Source organism: Haliotis cracherodii, unplaced genomic scaffold, assembly GCF_022045235.1.
Source record: "Haliotis cracherodii isolate W230 unplaced genomic scaffold, xgHalCrac1.p SCAF_7, whole genome shotgun sequence".
NCBI lineage: Eukaryota > Metazoa > Mollusca > Gastropoda > Lepetellida > Haliotidae > Haliotis > Haliotis cracherodii.
This window is the reverse complement of record NW_027266330.1, coordinates 47,373,988-47,393,388: the sequence shown is the minus strand read 5'-3', so window position 1 is coordinate 47,393,388 and position 19,401 is coordinate 47,373,988. Positions and strand designations below refer to the sequence as shown.

The following is a 19,401-nucleotide window of genomic DNA, read 5'->3' as shown; positions in this document are numbered from 1 at the left end:
AGTTGCGTCCCTTGGGCACCCCAGACACCTATGATTGTGGGTTCAAATCCCGGTTCACCCCGATTATGTTTCTAGGTTTGTCAGCACCATACCCGTGCTCGTGGGTTTCACCGAAGTGGTAAACGTCTGAGACCTGCATCACTTCGGGCTTTCCTCCCACATTAAGCTGACACGCTGTGATATGACTGGAATACTGTTAAAAGAGGTGTTAAACCCAACTCACTCGCTCTCTCCACATGGGTGCACAGCTTATGAAGATAATGAAACAACCAAGTTAGAGAAGAGCATAACAGCATATTAGCCTATTGGAGATAATCAAGCATAACAGCAAAAATATATATATACATGAAAAGATTAACTTTTGGAATCCAAGGTCGCCCCGATTTGTTTCTAGGCTTGTCAGCACCATACCAGTGTGTGTTAGTGCTTTACTGGTCCGGACTAATGCCGGTTTTATAGTGCTAGCCCACTGAGATACCATGCTGCAGTTGAACATGATTACCCCACTCAGACACAGTATACGGACTCCGAACCGATCAGTCCTTGTTTTATCAGTTCAATGCCAAGTGCCAGGCAGGGTAACAACAAGTATACCATACTTTAAAGTCTTTTGGTATGACGCGGCCGGGGATCGAACCCTCGACATACGGGCGGACGCTCTTCCACTAGACCACGGAGGCGGTCCTTAAGATGTAAAGTTTCATAAAACGCATGTATGTAAACAAGTTGTTTGGGAGTCTTTGCCGACACAGGTATAACAGTCCCAGTGCCCGTTCTATATACATGGGCGCATTCGTTCACTGTGTGTAACTGGGTCGTTGTGAATCAGGTCATTCCTGCTCCATCAATACCAGACTCTAGCGACACACGTGAGTACAGGACCCTCAGCTCTATTGTATTAACATGCATTGCGTCAACACAGAAGGCTATTTTACATCGTATCTGGACGTGTATGACCCTGTTGCCCGGTTTATGCTCCAGTGAGGGTTCAAACACGCCACCAGCAGTTGCGACAGTGTGACGAGTATGATTTGCGTTGTGCAGTCATGTTTTTTCAAAATGCTCTACAACTGACTATGCTGTTAGGAATTATACCATCAGTTCGTGTTGGCATACTGACAAATGCATAAAACTTCACAACATGCAGATGGTGGTGTATATATAGATAAGCGTTGGCTGTGTGTAAATATGTTTTCGATATGTAGGTCAAACACCTGTATATAAGTCAGAGACCCACATTCTTCACCTGAAGGTTTTCTCGGATGTGGAATTGTAACATACAATGTGATTGGTATATACCACTTAACATTTGATAAATAATTTTACCGTTCTTTTTCCACTATTATGCAAACAACCTTTGTGTCGACGTTTTATAGAATATTTGCTTTCAACTGTTTGTTTGCTTGTTTGTTTGTTTCATATAAAATCCCATTATCTATTACTACTTCTGTCACATGACTTTATGTACAGTTTTAACTGCTTGGTATAAATCCATATCAAACTTTCTTATTATAACGGCCTCTCTGCCCTTGTTCTGCAAACTGAGCTATGCAGAGCGGTCGGGTAGCCGAGTGCATGGTTAAAGCGTTCGCTCGTCACGCCGAAGACCCGGGTTCGCCGTGATATTGCTGGAATATTGCTAAAAGCGGCGTAAAACCATACTCACTCACTGGGTTATGCAAGACTTGCAAAAGGAGTAACTATACACCAATGTATGGTCATACATGTTTTGGACATTGTCAGTGTAAACGAGCAAATATTGAACTGTCACGCACGTATAGTATAAACATGCGTGTGCATTTGTTTTGCTTGGACTATAGGTATTGCACTATACTGACTGTTGTGTGACACAACTTAACACCGAATAGCAGTTCCCCACCCTAGACAAATACCAGGACCCCAAGGCCCGACTGGACCACCTACAATACCAAAGAATCAAGTTCACCATGGAAACAGAAACCCACCATCACTTACCCTTCCTCGAGGTACAACTGGACAACAGCCATGGCCACATCCACACCGCCGTCTACCGCAGACCACTCACACGGACCAGTACATTCACTCCGTCCAACCACCATCCTCAGATCAAACAAGCCACAACTGTCCCACCATCCCGACGAACCTAGTCATCTGCAATACGACAGTCTCGGTAAAGTATGACAGCATCTTAAACACTCTCATCGCCCTGAAAGGATATTCCAAACATTTGGTGGAGAAAAACCATACGGGAAACCCGTAAAAAAAGATCTCATTCCAAGTCCAAACCAGACCCATCACCCATCCTCGTCAGCATCCCATACCAAGGCCCTACCACTCACCAGATCAGCCGGCTGCTCACCCAAACAGCCAACAGGGACGTGACTTCCACTTCCGACAGGACACTGAAAAACATGTTAACCGCCAACGGTAAAGGTCCCACTCAGTCAACCCCTAACCCCAGGGGATGTGTGTATGACATATATTGCAACTGTGGCCACAAATACATGGCAGAGACTTCACGACCCATAGCCACAGGAATAAAAGAACAAAAAACATCTGCTGAAAAAATTGTCATGAAATCTGCCCTTTCGGAACATCTCATCAAATATCATGACCACCATATTTCCTGGCCACAACCCAAGATTCTCCACACCAACATCAGTCATTGGAAAAAGAGGAAACTTCAAGAAAGTATCGAAATCCAAAGCATGAAGCCAGCCAGTTACAGTCACCAAGATACCTACCAAGTGTGTACTTCACTGTGCTATAATCACATCACCAATTGACATCTTGAATGCCTTATTGTTTATTTCACAACAGATAGATCCTTTGTCATCACTACATCTTCAGTGTATTTGTTTAATCCTCTCCTATTAATCACATTGGCTTCGTCATTATATTGTTATCTTTGTATATTAATCCTATGTCATTGGCTTTGTCATTATATTGTTATCTTTGTATATTCATCCCACCTTGTGTTGTGTAAACATATCATTATATACTGTATACATACATACATACATACATACATACGCACACACACACGCACACGCACACGCACACGCACACACACACACATACATAAAACTCTATGCACTTACTAAGCATTCACCGTCGTGACAAAGAATATAAGAAGTTGTCCTCCAACTATATTTCACTTATTTAATATTAATCTTATATTGATGTACATACTTCAGTATCAAAGTTTATTTATTACAATATTCGAAAAATATTTGTATCAATCAGTTTATTTGTTTGAATAAAAAAAAAAATTCAACGCCGCACTCAAAAATATTCCAGCTATATAATATAACGGCGGTGTGTCAGTATCAAGTCTAGACCAGACAATCCAGTAATTGACATCATGAGTATCGATCTACACAATTGGGATACGATAACATGCATCAACCAAGTCAGCGAGCCTGACCACCTGATCCCGTTAGTCGCCTCTTACGACAAGCATCGTCACACCTTACGGTAAGCGAGATTTGCTGAAGACCTATTCCAATCCGGATCTTTACGGCTTCAGTGAATTCTGAAATACTTTATCGATTACCCGGTGTATTATAGTTCCATTGTATTATGATGGATAGAATGGAGATATAATATACTGGATAATCGAGGGTATAGACACACATAGTCAAGGAAATCTCTTATTAAACATTTCTTTTCTTTTTTAAATGTGTTTTATATTTTATAAATTATTTGAGTTTTTAAAATGAAATGATTAGTTGCATCAAAGGGCATTTATTGATATTATAAATTCGATTTTGGGTAACCTAAACAAAGGAATTTAATATTATTATAATTAATAGATCAGTTTGGCATATCTATAAGTTTTTCGGTGACATGAATAAATTATTCACAGTTATATATTATTAACTAGTTACGAAGTAATTAAAAGTATCTTATTTTAAAACCTAAATGATACCGATAAATACTAGTACTTGACAAGTATTAATATCAAAAGCATTTAAATAATATCGCTCGTTCCATGGAGACCTCTGCTAATTCATAGAATTAGTAAAAATGTTCCTCACATATTAGCAAACTACAAAGTGTCCACTTAAATGATTAATAAATGTTTTTCACAAATAATTTAATATTTAAACAAAATTAAATAAAAATCCTGCATAGAATATAGATCTATCAGCTGTGCGTGAAGAAAAGTCGGTATTGTTCCAAGGGAGGTAACCGCAACAACCTGGCCACATCGCTGCGCGAGTCACGCTCAAAATAAAGACTGTCGAAATGACATTTGACAAAATAGTACACACAGTCCTTTTTCAGCAACCACAACGTACCACATATCCTAATTATATCACTTTTGACGATGATTTTTGCACACATTCTCAAATATTCGTGATGCACATATTTTCGTGACACAGACCCCAACCCACTTGCCCGGTCACGTGGGGTGCACAACGCAAGGACGCCATTTTCCTACAGAAACTGCGAATATGAGAAAGAAAAAGGTAGAGTATCAACACGCCTTAATATCTACTGCACGAATTCATAAGCATATTGTATTTAATAATCAACGGCGCTCTTCATCCCGCTGGCATCTTTCAAAATTCTATCTGCTCCAGTACGCACTGGGCCATTCATCAAACATGCATTGTGGAAGGGAGATATTGATGGGGGTGATGTCGTGTTAAGATTGTTATCACAACAGTATAGTTATTGTGTGTGAAATGACGATCTTCACTCGCCACACAGTCGTTTTAACTCTCAAGAGGAGCTCCCATATCTTGAAAATATTCGAGGACCATATTAGTAAAAGCGCCAGTAAAATGTTTTTTGCTATGTCCTTTATTAAAGGGGCACTGATCTAAAGTAATTCCCCGGGACTGGTTGTTGCCTTTGTTATTGTTTTTTCCCGTGAGTACCCGGATGATATAGCAGAAGTCTAGACTAGTTCGCCACATTGCCTTCTCTGTCAGTCACTAAATTATTGTCTCTTTTTTCAATGTTTCAATTCTCATTTCAACTTTTAAAATATATTTAACATTTCAATCCAAATTCCTATATGTTTCATTATTGTATAAGCACATCCGCAAAACATCGGATCTGGTCCTTCTGGATTTACAACCCGCCATGACATGTAGCAAACATTTTTGTCTGCCGCGTAAAACAACTGTCACCCACCAAGCATTCATCATCTTTCACGATTGTTTTTGTATATCAATGTTGCAGGGGTGGTTCATTATGAAAAATGACAAGCTGCGGTTGTGTTTGTTGAGGTGAAATTTATTCCATTATCAATCACTTCAATTAATCACCCTGTAATAAAATATAACATTATATACTGTACATAGAATCGCATTCAAAGATACGGCTGCATATTAATTATTTCCTAGTTTGAGCAGTCACGTTAATCCATACATGCAACGCATACAGTTACACATCACTAGTTCCTTGTAGATAACTTATATTAAATACAATTTACCGAACTTTCAAATAGTAATACATATATTAAATGTCTCTTATCATAACTGAATATATCAGTTACACACCATATAGTTAGAAGAATACTAGTAGCCGTGTGGCGTCATAAATATATACTTATTATTTCTAAGAGTAGGAATATATATAAAATGCTACCATGTTGTGTTAAATTATAACACATAGTTAATACATATAAATTCATCCATAAGTGAGTGATAAGATAAAGGATTTATAAATACCCTGTGGGTGACACCGGGGTGTGTCTATAAACCCACATCATATAGGATTATGGCATTCCTATAAAAAGTAAATAACATAACTATCATGCCTGAATATATACTTACATACATGCGTACATACATCATGACAACCATTTCCTTAAATTATAGAAAACAAACTTCTAATTCAATCCTTACATTCAAAACTCCCAATCAAATCATGCTCTCACACATACTTACACGTTAAACACTTTATACTGATAAAATAGAAGATATCTTGATTATTTGATATCATAGGTAAGCATTTACAATGTTTTACATTATTGATAACATATTTAAATGATAAGTAAGAATTCTATTTAGGAAAGATAATGTAAATAACTAACCTGAACTATATGTAGTCCATGTCCTGTCTGTGCAGAGTTATAAGCAGAGTGAATAAAAAGTGTGCAAATGTTTAGGAGGAAAGCTGTAGTTAGATAATGTTAATCAGCTAGGAAGCTGAAAGCTATTGTATTGACAAGCTAGAGAGTTAGTGACAAAGGGACAGGAATAGACTAACCTGTCCACCCTTCAATAAAATTGGACCATCCGCTTGGACTCTTAACCCAAGCCTATACATTTTGTACTACAACTAATGAAGATGTATACAACTACTTGAAATGAAAAGAGCTAAAACTATATTCCTAAAAACTATATATACAATATCCTGTTACATCAATATCCACACATTTCTGGCTGTAGTCGGGCGGTCTAAGGTGCCGTAATTCGTTGTGCAGAGTTGCATCCTTTAGTCACGCCAGGAAGCGCCTCTCGTGGGATCGAACCCAAAACTTTGGTTTTGTCAGAACTACATCCACACGAAACGCTTTAATGTTAATGAACGATTGAGGATGACCCGAAGTGATGCAGGTGTTTGACGTTTACCACTAAGGTGAAACCCACGAGTACGTTATGGTGCTCACGAACATAAAAACATAGTCGGGGCGAAACGGGATTCGAACCCAAGGAACGCAACTCTGCACAGCGAATCGCCGCGCATTAGACGACTGCCCCCGAAAGAGGGAGCAGAATTGGAGGCACCCCTTTGTGTACAAAACTCTTCTTACTTACATGTGATTATACCTGTATGGCCCTGAGATAAACTGAGGGGAAAAAAAAAGCATACCGATTTTGTTTTCTATGTAACTGAAACTTGAAAGAACTGTTGTTAAATTTGATTACAGTAAACTACGGTTATAACGAACTCAAAGGGACAACTAATTTTAGTTCGTTATAGCCGTAGTTCGTAATATGCATATATACAGCATAACTACAGCAAATAGTCGGGACAAAACTGTAAGTTCGATATATCCGTCAGTTCGTTATAAGCGTGTTCGGTATAAACGTAGTTTACTGTATGTCTATTTAACATCGCTCATTCCTGCAACAGTTTGTAAAACGTAATCTGTGGCTGGGTAATTTTGTTTAAAACTGTATTTGTTTAATAAAGAACTGGGTAAGAAATGAATTTGTAACCACATGACCCCTACTATTTCTTAAATGTTATAAATTTGTGCCGAAAAAAGCAAATTTATTTACTTTCAAAGACATGATGTCTAAGATTCCCATCAGCAGTTGTGTATTATGAGAATTTGTTTTTTTAAGTTTTCAAAAAAGTTTGATAAAAAAAAAATTTCAAAAATAAAACCATGTAGAAGTATTCTTTGAGTGCTGACTAAACGCCAATACAGTTCATTTTTCGGATATAAAAAAGCTAACTCAGATATTTTTAACTGAAAATCAAACATTTGAGAAAATCACCTGGGTATAGTTCGGTTTGGTCCTCAGTTTACACACTTGTTATGCCTGTGTCGACAAGCACTCCCAAAAGCTTGAGTACATACCTGCGTGTAAATGAATTTGTATATCTTAAGGACCGCCCTTCGTGGTCTAGTGGATAGAGCGTCTGCCCGGATTCGATCCCCGGCCGCGTCAGATCAAAATGAACGTGGAAAGATGGTACTTGTTACTCACGGTACTTGTTGTCGCACGTCGCTATATGAGTGCAATAATCTCTAACGCGACGTTCAACACCATTTCACCAATCACCTTATACCTTTAGCGATAAAAAATACATATCTATTTTTCGTTTATCACAGAAGCCCACTAGGTCCAAGTCCAAGGGGTATCTACAGTACTCCAACTCTTCTCTACGTGATGCTTACAACGCCGTAGTCGAGAAGAAGATGTCCATGTACCAGGCGTCGAAACAGTTCCATGTGCCCTACATGACCCTGCACGACCGAGTGAAGGGCAGGATAGCCATGGACACGCCCATGGGACGTCGAGCCATGCTGACGGTTGACCAGGAGGAGAAGCTCGTGGAATACTTTAAACATCTCATCAGCATCGGCTATGGGTATAGTAAAAACGAGTTCCTGCAGATTGTCACAGACCATGCAGTGCATTGTGGGAGCAGAAAGAAGAAAGGGAAGGTGAAGGTCGGAAAGATTTGGTACTACAGCTTCTTGAAGCGTCACCCGGATGTAATAACTGTGAGACCTCACCAGCGGCCGTCGTGTGCGTCAAAAAGTGCAATAAGTAAATATTACGATGAACTGGAACATTTCCTGAATAAACATGGTCTTGTGAACAAGCAACATGCCACGTTCTGTATGGACAAAGTTGCCATAGCTTGTGAGGAAATTCATGACAAGCAAAAGGGAGATAACTCTGATGAGGAGTCGGAATCTGCTACTTCTATGGTGAACTCGATGGTTGTTGTTATAGCAGCGGGCAACGCTGCGGGGGATCAGTTACCTCCCTTCTTTGTTTTTCCCGGGGAGACGAAGCTTCCTAAGGTGACAGACACGACTCCGGGGACATCTGGTTGCGTCTCCTCAGTCAACTGGGTTGATGGTGACGTCTTAAAGAAATACCTGTTTGAACACTTTTTGCCTTTGGCTCGGAACAGCAGTACGGATGATTCTCTGGTGTTGCTGTACGATGGCCACAAATTCCCTCTGTTCCCAGGATTAATGGACTGGGCCCAGGACAAGAAGCTTTATCTGTTCCCACTCCCTCCTCACTGCAGCTGTGTCCAGAAAAACACCTTATCGATTTTGTCGGACTTCGATGATATTTACACACAGGAACTTCAGTCCTACCTGAGAAGAGGTAGAGTCCAAGATATTGACATCTCCAAAAACACTACCTGTCAAATTTCTTGTCAGACGTACTTGAAACTTGTGTTACCAGAAGAGTTAAAATCTCTTTTCCTCAAAGCTGGCATCATACCGCTCGACCCTCTTGCAATGCCTTGGCCTGTCCATAAACATCTGAACCTGGACAAGACAAACGTCAAATCACGAGTTCTCAAAGACCAGTCAAGTGACGATTCTGATTCCAGTGAAGATGAAGGTGATTCTACGCCAGACATTAGATTAAAACCAAAGCGGAAGATTCGTGTTAGAAATAGATCAAAGAAACACCAAAGTGATGAAAACTACAGCAACACAGACACGAAGCCCAAGAGGGTGAAGAAGACCCAGCTGTATGCCCCGAACTCATCCACGAGCTGTTTAGAGAAGGAAGAGGAGGAGGAGGGCCTTGGTGATAGGGGGACATCAGGATCAGACTATGCCTATGACAGCGAGGCCAGCAGTGGGGCGGGAGTGCTTGTATTTGATGAGGACGACCAGAAGTGTTGTGTGTGTGGCAAACTGGAACCCCCCGGTCTGGCTGGGGAAGTGAGTATCGTCATCGTGGAGTGGGTTCAGTGTGACAGCTGCTCCCACTGGACGCATCTCCGCTTCTGCACCAAGGTCGGTGTTGTGGATAGTGAGGAGGAATTTAAGTGTCCACATTGTGCACCGCCAAGGAGGGAAGTTGTGTAGGCGAGAAGGGGAAACATCGGAACTTCTGTCACTAATGAGTTATAGTCAAAGTGAGGATAGCATTTTACCTCCAAAAGGAGACGTTATTTAGTCTAAAAGCGAAGGAATTTTCTTTCTGGTACCATTAAGAAAAGTTGTTTGTCTAAAATTCGTCTTTCAGGTTCATCAGTTAAAAGCTCTTCCTATGTGAATCTATTGGAATTGTTGTTGAACAAGATTACGTTTCCTGTAAAATGCCGGAAGACGAATTCTTCTATTTTTCATACCTTATCGATTTACAAAGCAAACGTTCGAATATGTAGAAACCCTTGCATGCTCATTGGAAAAAAATATGCGTCATTCTTAAAAATAAAAACGTATGTCAGTCTCACTGAAATTATATCTTAGCTCCCATACGATACCTCTCAGCATGAAGATCTGAGGAACATTGCATAAGATGTCGCGTCAGGTGACCTTTCTAATCAACCAATCAGCGTCAAAATTTCAGATACTAACAGAAACACACAACTGTTCATCTTTTATGTGGACTGAAGGTCGGTTGTTATTATGATGAAGGTAAGACGAAGGTACACATGAAGATGAAGGTACATGTTAAGACGAAGGTACACATTAAGATGAAGGTACACTTTAAGATGAGGGTACACATTAAGATGAAGGTACACTTTAAGATGAAGGTACACATTAAGATGAAGGTACACATTAAGATGAAGGTACACATTAAGATGAAGGTACACTTTAAGATGAAGATACACATTAAGACGAAGTTACACATTAAGATGAAGGTACACATTAAGATGAAGGTACACATTAAGATGAAGGTACACTTTAAGATGAAGGTACACATTAAGACGAAGGTACACATTAAGATGAAGGTACACATTAAGATGAAGGTACACATTAAGATGAAGGTACACTTTAAGATGAAGGTACACATTAAGATGAAGGTACACATTAAGATGAAGGTACACTTTAAGATGAAGGTACACATTAAGACGAAGGTACACATTAAGATGAAGGTACACATTAAGATGAAGGTACACTTTAAGACGAAGATACACATTGAATAAGGGTACACATTAAGATGAAGGAACACATCAAGATGAAGACACACATTAAGATGAAGGAACACATTTAGATGAAGATGCACATTAAGATGGAGTTACACATTAAGACGAAGGTACACATTAAGATGAAGACACACATTAAGATGAAGACACACATTAAGATGAAGGAACACATTTAGATGAAGATGCACATTAAGATGGAGTTACACATTAAGACGAAGGTACACATTGAGATGAAGGAACACATTAAGATGAAGATACGCATTAAGGTGAAGGTACACACTAAGATGAAGGTACACATTAAGACGAAGGTACACATTAAGATGAAGGAACACATTAAGATGAAGATACACATTAAGATGAAGATACACATTAAGCTGAAGGTACACTCTAAGATGAAGACACACATTAAGATGAAGGTACACACTAAGATGAAGACACACATTAAGATGAAGGTACACATTAAGATGAGGGTACACATTAAGATCGAGGTACACATTAAGATGAAGATACACATTAAGATGGAGGTACACATTAAGATGAAGATACACATTAAGATGGAGGTACACATTAAGATGAGGGTACACATTAAGACCGAGGTACACATTAGGATGAGGGTACACACTAAGATCGAGGTACACATTAGGATCGAAGTACTCATTAAGATGGAGTTAAGCATTAAACTGAAGGCCATTGATACATCTATCAGTTGTTTGCAGTCGTTGTTTAACGCTACACTCTGCAATATTTCAGTTATATGACGATGGCCTGACCAATCAGGCAGACCATTGATCGATATTGCGAGCAACAATCAGGGGTCGATGACACGCAATCAACCAAGTCACCATCATGACCTGCTTCTTACAACCATAGGTTGCTGGGGACGTTGCCAGACTCGGGGTAAGGGTCGGTGACTTGTTTGATTGTATGTCATCACACTGGACCGTTGTTCATGCTATCAATCACTGGTTTGCCTGACTGGTTCGTTTACAGGCCGCGGTGACATAGCTTGAATATTGCCGAGTGTATACTTTTGTGTATACAGTGGATAGTCATCGTCTCTGGTCATCGGCTTTTATGGGATTTATTAATCATGTAGAGACATAGCAGTGTAATACCCTGGGCGTTGTGATTACTTCTGTTAGAAGTGGTGTATATGTATGCTCCACTATTGTATATAAGTCTATATTCATTTAGGGAGTTATGGTCGACTTAGCGCAGATCGTTTTATGTCACGGGCCCTGGGCAGATCATTGCAGGCACTGCCTAGAGTCGATGTACCGAGTTCAGCACTTTCTGCTTTTCTACTGACAAATCCTGCTTGCGGAAGCTGAAAGCAAAACGTTGCTTTCGTAAAAAAACGGTCATTGCTCGATGGAATGGGGGACTGTAGATGTAAGGAACTTCTTGGTGAAACAACTGCACCTGTCAAAACAAATGGCGAAACTTGTAATACGTTTCAATCGAAACACTAAGTAATATATTATACTGCCATCTTCCCGAGGCAAGGGAGTTAACTGACTTAACTCCCTTGCCTCGGGAAGATGTTAAACACCATGCATTTACACAGACAGGCGTGTTTCAGATGTCACTTGGAACTGGCTCTTTGACAAGATTTTCCCGTTGTTCTTGTTCTTTTTCCTGTCCGCGTCACCTATTTTGGGCCAACCATCTGATAATCTGAGGAGTCCAATTAAATCTACTCACTTTTTTTCGTAGATTGGAATAATTCAACATGGCCAAAATTGGTATTGCAGTGCTTGGTTTGGGAAGAATGGGTATGTATTTTGAATGCTTAATAACTACTTTCATTGAAGTACGCTTCATTGTTTCAAACTCAGAACTCGTGCGGAAAAGAAATTCGAAATTTGTAAATGTATTAATTCGAAAACGCACACGGTAATACTACCTGGAATCTGATAAAAAAAATCAAATGTATCAAACTTATTCGAGAGTTGCGGAACCCCCTCGATCGTTGCTCACAATATCGATCAGTTGATCCGGACGCGATTATTTGCAGGAGTGAGTGAGTGAGTTTGATTTTACGCCGCTTTTAGCAATATTCCACGGCGGGGGACACCAGAAATGGGCTTCACACATTGTACCCATGTCAGGAATCGAACCCGTGTCTTCGGCTTGACGAGCGAACGCTTTAACCACTAGGCTACCCAACTGCCCCCATATAGCAGGCATATTGCTGAGTTCGGAGTTAAACAACAAACAACACAGGCGGAAGTTGGGGGACATCTTTTTGGCCTTGTTTTCCAAGGCGCATAAGTTGCGTCCCTGAGACGTGCCGGATTGTGAGGCCCGGTTTGTCAGCATCAAATATGTGATCGAGGGTTTCACTTGGTTGACGTCAAACGTCTAGATCACTTCCGATCTTTCTTCCCAAATCCTACGTTCACACAGCATGATATAACCCAGGGCTTGATTTAGCTATATAAAACATGCACAAGTGCAACCTATTATTGAAATGCAATATTTATGTTAACATGCACCTGTCGCAAGTTAAATCAAGTTCCTTAAATCGAGCCCTGTAACTGAAATACTGTTCAAAGCGGCGTTTACACAAGCGAGTTACTCGCCTGAGAGTGCTGTAACGGACATGTTCTGTTGAAGGGATGGTGCACATGAAGAACGTGATGCAGTCCCCGCGCGCGTCGCTGAAATGGATCGTCAGAAATGACGTAAAAGAAGCACAGCGATTCGTAGACACCTTTTCTCTTCCATCGAGAGTAACTTCCCCTGACAACCTCGGCCCTGTCTTGGAGGACCCGAGGTAATCTGGAAGTTTGTTCACGTGACCTAAGCTCTTTAGTCCTAAGACCGTATGTAAGCTCGGAGAAGCCGGTTTGGAATTGGCCCCCAACAAACCTATGCCAAAGATGTTGCGCAGGTCGGTCACACTAAGAGGGAACTATATCCCCGTGTATTACTTTAATGAGCCAAATATTATTAAATTAAAAATACAGCCAAACACCGTTGTGACGAACTTACGGTTGTCTCGAAGTAAAAGCTTGTTCCCTGCGTGTTCCTTCTTCATTCATCACTTTCGATTGTGTTGAACATCTGATAACTCGAAGTATTTACGTAGATCCCTTCAAATTCGACACATACTATCTGTTAAATAGTAAAGGTGAGTTAATTAAACAAAGCTTGTATACTCTTACGTTTGTGATAGGACGTAGTATATACACACTCGTTTAACCATACTGTATAATTTATAGTGTCCATTCTATGATGATAAAGACCCTAAGACAAAAACAACTGGGCTCCTGTATACCGATGAGTATAAGCGCTAAGCTTAAGTCGTGTACCAACAGTGGAACCAGTTTAAAATACCCTTGCCCCGCTTCCATAGCTACGTTTTGTAAGTGACGTCACAACCTCCATCCCTCCGACATCAAACTTCGCACAGAATTCGTAACAGTAATTTAATTGGGTAGTTCTGTGTTGCGTCGGGCCACTAAGCTATGATAGTGAACGGGTCCAGGTTATTATCAAATAATAACGCATTGGAGCAGACACTAGTACCTGGATACCCGCGGTCAACTAATAATAATAATAATAATAATGATAATAATAATGATGAAGATGATGATGATTGTTGTTGTTATCATTATTATTATTATTATTATTATCATTATTACAATGGAGATGTTATACACTTTTTATAATCGAGTACGATAGGGATCTGTGGGGAAGGGAGGTGGTTCTGGGTTTTCAAATGGTTTTTGTGTGTCTAGAAAGCCGTTAAACCCAACTCACTCACTCAAACTGTTTCACCCTTCTTTCCAGTGTCGGGGCCGTCATTATCGCATCCCCATCTACTGAGCATGCGGATCAGATTCAGGCTTGTCTCGGAGCCAGTGAGTGAACTGTTCAATATCATTACAATCAGATATTTTACTCCAGTGTCATACCCCTCTGCGTCCAGGTCACAGGAGGTCGCGTCAGGTGAACCCTGAGTGAACTTTGACACACACACACACACGCCCAATCTAAAAGAAGGGCACGTGGGTTCTTCACCCAATCAGGTGTCAGCTTTCTAAAACGATATGGTTTCATTTCTTTACCACCTCGATCCAGAAATTCTAATCTGTAAAAAATAAAACCCTCACCAAACACAAACATTCCTAAGTTCGTACTCCCATTTTGGCGTAGATGCCATGTCGCTCGTAAACGACAAACATTTCCGCAACATATGTCGGCTTTACGTTGTGGTAGTCGGAAGTCCCTGATGATAACAACTGGCCGTGGTCAAGCTGGAAGACTGCTGACGTCGGCGTCAAACAAACATGACGTACTATTGCATTATTAAAGCCCCAATATTTTCTAAATAAAACTTCGGTTAAAGATGCGAATACTTAGACTTCGTTGTATGGGACTGACCGTCACTCACTCAACCTCCTAGTCATTCACTCACTCCCTCACTTACTCCCTCCCTCCCTCCCTCCCTCCCTCCCTCACTCACTCACTCACTCACAAGCCATCTCTGCTTGTTTTTTATAACGCGAAGACAAGGCAGTATTTTGTGAGAAGCCGGTGACACCTGACATAGAGTCGACAGGGAGTTGTTATGATTTGGCCGAGAAGAATAACGTCCCTCTTTTTTGTGCCTTCCAAAGGTAAGTGATAAAGCCTTCTTCTATTAATTATTTGCTTTAAGTTTTAGAAACAAAACTCGAACTATACGATTTTTTGTTTGTTTTGTTTCTTGTTTAACGCCGCACTCAGCAATATTCCAGCTATATGGCAGCAGTCTGTAAATAATCGAGTCTGGACCAGACAATCCAGTGATTGACATCATGCGCATCGATCCACGCAATTGGGATCAATGACATGCATCAACCAAGTCAGAGAGCCTGACCACCTGATCCCGTTAGGCGCCTCTTACGACAAGCTTAGTCGCTTTTTACGGCAAGCCTGGGTTGCTGAAGACCTATTATACCCCGGACCTTCACGGGCCTACATTGCGAAGTGCATGTACGTGTGTGGCTGCCTGTACTAGTCCGGACTAATGCCGATTTTATAGTGGCATCCCACTGAGAAATATTGCCGCAGTTTAACATGAATACCCCTCAAAGACACAGTATGCTGAATAAACTTATAGAGAAGTGTGTACGTTAAGAAGAGATATTTCAAATGTGTACCAATTAATGACAAAACTAACGCTGATCCGGCACGAGACAAATGGTGCATCTCGATTCATGGATCTATGACGTCACGTGTGATGCGTTCATGAGCGTCGGTTCACACAACACACCAGTATGTTCGACGAAAGGCAACTATGCTTGTCGTAAGAGGCGACTAACGGGATCAGGTGGTCAGGCTCGCTGACTAAGTTGATGCATGTCATCGATCCTAATTGCGTGGATCGATGCGCATGATGTCAATCACTGGGTTAACTGGTCCAGACTCGATTATTTACAGACCGCCGTCATATAGCTGGAATATTGCTGAGTGCGGCGTTAAACAACAAACAAACAAAACTTCGCTATGTAAGTGCAATGACCTTGAGCCAATTTCAACTCAACTAAGTTATTCATGCATATTGCTGGTGCATATAATTCATGATTAGTCGTTAATATTAAGTTTCAAATATGATCCTGAATAACTAATAAGATCCACATCGGGTGTGCAGGAGATACGACCCGAGCTTCCGGCAGATGCATGACCACATCCGGTCAGAGACATTCGGCCAACTTCGCCTACTGAAGGGTTCCAGCCACGATGTCAGTACTCCCCCGCCCGACTACATCCGGACGTCAGGTAAGCCGCCATTTTTCAAGAAACGGCAACTTCCGTTTCCGGTTTCAATCTCTATAGGTGTATTTTTTCCCGCAAGTCGTATTTTACCCTTATCGTTTCAGAATGTTGCCTTCGCTTTTATATTTTTATGTATATGTTTTCTTAATGTTTTGAGCATATATCTTGTTGTACTGAAGAACTTACATATCCGTACACACTTTGTATCAATTTTATCGTAAGTACTAGTTACAGTTGATGACATTCTTTTCTAGGAGGAATTTTCTTTGACTCCACAATCCACGACCTTGACCTTTCTCTGTGGATGGTGGGCTCAAAGCCAAGTAGCATCTACGCATGTGGAAATGCATTTGACCCGGAAGTCAGAAAGCTTGGTGACCTTGACCTGGTGAACGTCACCATCAAGTATGAAAACGGTGTAGTGTCGATGATTGACAATGGCCGCGTTTCTGGTGCGGGCTACGATCAGAGATTGGAGGTGAATTAGAAATTTTACCTTTTGATTTGAGAAGTGTGCTTTCTGATAAACGTTTTACTCATCATATGGATCATTCTTGCTTCAGTTTAGAGTCACGTGATTTTGCAGGCAAAATTTGACCAGGGGGACTTGACGGTGAGAAACACCAGCGTTAACCAACTCCACTCCGCAACCTCAGCGCCTCCTATGTCACCAGGGTTTATTGGGCGTTATGATGAAGCGTACCATCTGGAGCTCAAACACTTTTTGGATGTCATGGAAGGTACTGTGTTGCAGGAATACGGGCGGCTGGCTTTTCTAAACACAGCTTAATATCGAGCAACATGTTGTTTGTTTGTTGATTGGTTGGTTTGTTTGTTGTTTAACGCCGCACTCAGCAGTATTCCAGCTATATGACGGCGGTCTGTAAATAATCGAATCTTGGCCTGACAATCCAGTGATTGACATCATGAGCATCGATCCACGCAATTGGGATACGATAACATGCATCAACCAAGTCAGCGAGCCGTTTCTCTTGTGTGTGTTTTGGTGTTGTGTTTCAAATTGTCAAATTTTCCCGCATTTTCCTACCTTTTACATTTGGCTTGGTATGTGGGATATGTTTAATTATATTTTCATATAAAATATATCACTAATAACAAAAATATTTGAAAAACTAGTTGGTATTGTTTCTTTTGGACATTAGTTTATGTATAGAATCTGCGTTTGTAAGCCAAAAGATACTTTGTACATTAACATCATTGGTATGTTTGAAAAAGGTAGGTGTGTTGGGGGGGGGGGGGGGGGGGGGGGGGAGCACCATGTACCTCTCACCCCGACCGTCTTGATCCGTGTATGCTAAGCGTGATAGTGATAGACGGGCGATGTGTATGTTCCAGGTCGGACAGAACTGGAAGTGACCAAGCACGACACTTTGTCAGCCATGAAACTTGCCCGGGCGTGCAGGGAATCGCTGGAGAAAGGAGCGCCTGTTCTACTCCAGTGACCTTGACCCCAACTCCCAGTCTACTGATTGATATTGCCGGAAATCCAACTCAGTGAAATGAATATTGGTTTATTGCGGAAAGTCTGCAAAAACGACGAATGGTTATCTCGAACACTCTCGAGTCATTTGTCTTTTTCACACAAATGCAAATTATACAAAAAGAATTAATCTTTAATATTTGTTTGTTTGTTTGTTGTTTAACGCTGCACTCAGCAATATTCCAGCTATATGACGGCGGTATGTAAATAATCGAGCCTTTATCAGACAATCCAATGATTGACATCATGAGTTTCGATCCACGCAATTGGCATCGATGACATGCATCAACCAAGTCAGCGAGCCTGACCTCCCGATCCCGTTAGTCGCCTCTGACGACAAGCATAGTAACCTTTTACGGCAAACATGGGTTGCTGAAGACCTATTCTACCCCGGATCTTCACGGTCTCTTCATATTTGTAACTTCTTTAAGCATTTGGAAGTTGGACTGATGAACAAGGGAGATAATTCCATTGATATACAACCCCTTTATTACAATGAATGCGACGTTTCGAAGTAAATACTGTCAGCATCACTTGCTTGATAACGGTTTAGTTTCTACACTGAAATGTCGCATTCATTATTATAAAGAAGTTGTATATCCAAAGAACTATCTCCCTTGTCCTTATTATTTGTGGGCGGTCGGGTAGTCTAGTGGTTAAAGCGTTCGATTGTCACGCCAAAGACCCGGGTTCGATTCCCGACATGGGTACAATGTGTGAAGCCCATTTCTGGTGTCCCCCGCCTTGATATTGCTGGAATATTGCTAAAAGCGGCGTAAAACCATACTCACTCACCTCTTATTATTTGATAGATTGTTATAGTTTTAGATTTTGTTTGGAGTGAGTGAGTTGGGTTTAACATCGCTTTTAACAGTATTCCAGTTATATCGCAGCGTGTCAGCTTAATGTGGGAGGAAAGCCCGAAGTGATGCAGGTCTCAGACGTTTACCACTTCGGTGAAACCCACGACAAACCAAGAAACATAATTGGGGCGAACCGGGATTCGAACCCACAATCAAAGCAACTCTGCACAGGTAATCGTGGCGCCTTAGACGACTGGGCCACCTGTGCCCCCACTCGTGAACAGTGTTGATTAAGCGTGTGTCAATGTTCTCGAGCATCAGAAAACATCGGAAACACATGTGAACGAGATTGCCATGCATTGATCCAATGCACACGGACATTGTCTCAGCAACACAAACACACAGTTGTTTGTAATTTGTTTCCAATATTTCGTAATTGTATGTGGCAAGTCTAATGTTCATACTGGTCAATAAACGACATTTGAGGTTTTGAGATGACCCCGTTCATTGCCACCACGTGTTGCCTCTTATTGAACTTTCTTGCACCAGTCTGCCGTATAAAGAAAATATTGATGTCTTTGTTGCGTTTCGGCGTCTGTTCCCAATTTTTTAAAAGTTAATTAATGCCCTACACGCAACCTTACAAGTAAATGTTATTTATTTGGAGAAACAATCAATTTCAGGCACAATTTCTGTAAATTGATAGATACGTAGTTTCCATTTCAACCTTTTCTGGCC

General features: G+C 40.9%; 2 protein-coding genes across 3 annotated transcripts; both read left to right on the top strand.

Annotated features, from left to right (window-relative positions):
• The first annotated feature begins 819 nt into the window (after positions 1-819).
• Positions 820-17,929, top strand: LOC139448363 (uncharacterized oxidoreductase YrbE-like). Of its 2 annotated transcripts, none has more exons than XM_071229904.1 (9): positions 820-869; positions 12,307-12,365; positions 13,210-13,369; positions 14,389-14,459; positions 15,110-15,218; positions 16,235-16,362; positions 16,614-16,837; positions 16,946-17,099; positions 17,716-17,929. In XM_071229904.1, exons 2-9 carry the CDS (start codon positions 12,323-12,325, stop codon positions 17,820-17,822), a joined length of 996 nt encoding a protein of 331 aa, XP_071086005.1. In that variant the 5' UTR covers positions 820-869; positions 12,307-12,322; the 3' UTR covers positions 17,823-17,929. The 2 variants fall into 2 exon arrangements, with proteins under 2 accessions (XP_071086005.1, XP_071086004.1); XM_071229903.1 differs by having other exon boundaries at positions 16,928-17,099.
• LOC139448189 (uncharacterized) lies at positions 4,398-9,855 on the top strand. The gene is made up of 2 exons (XM_071229711.1): positions 4,398-4,454; positions 7,787-9,855. The coding sequence occupies exons 1-2, from the start codon at positions 4,440-4,442 to the stop codon at positions 9,521-9,523; spliced, it is 1,752 nt and encodes a 583-aa protein (XP_071085812.1). The 5' UTR covers positions 4,398-4,439; the 3' UTR covers positions 9,524-9,855.
• Positions 17,930-19,401: the final 1,472 nt, after the last annotated feature.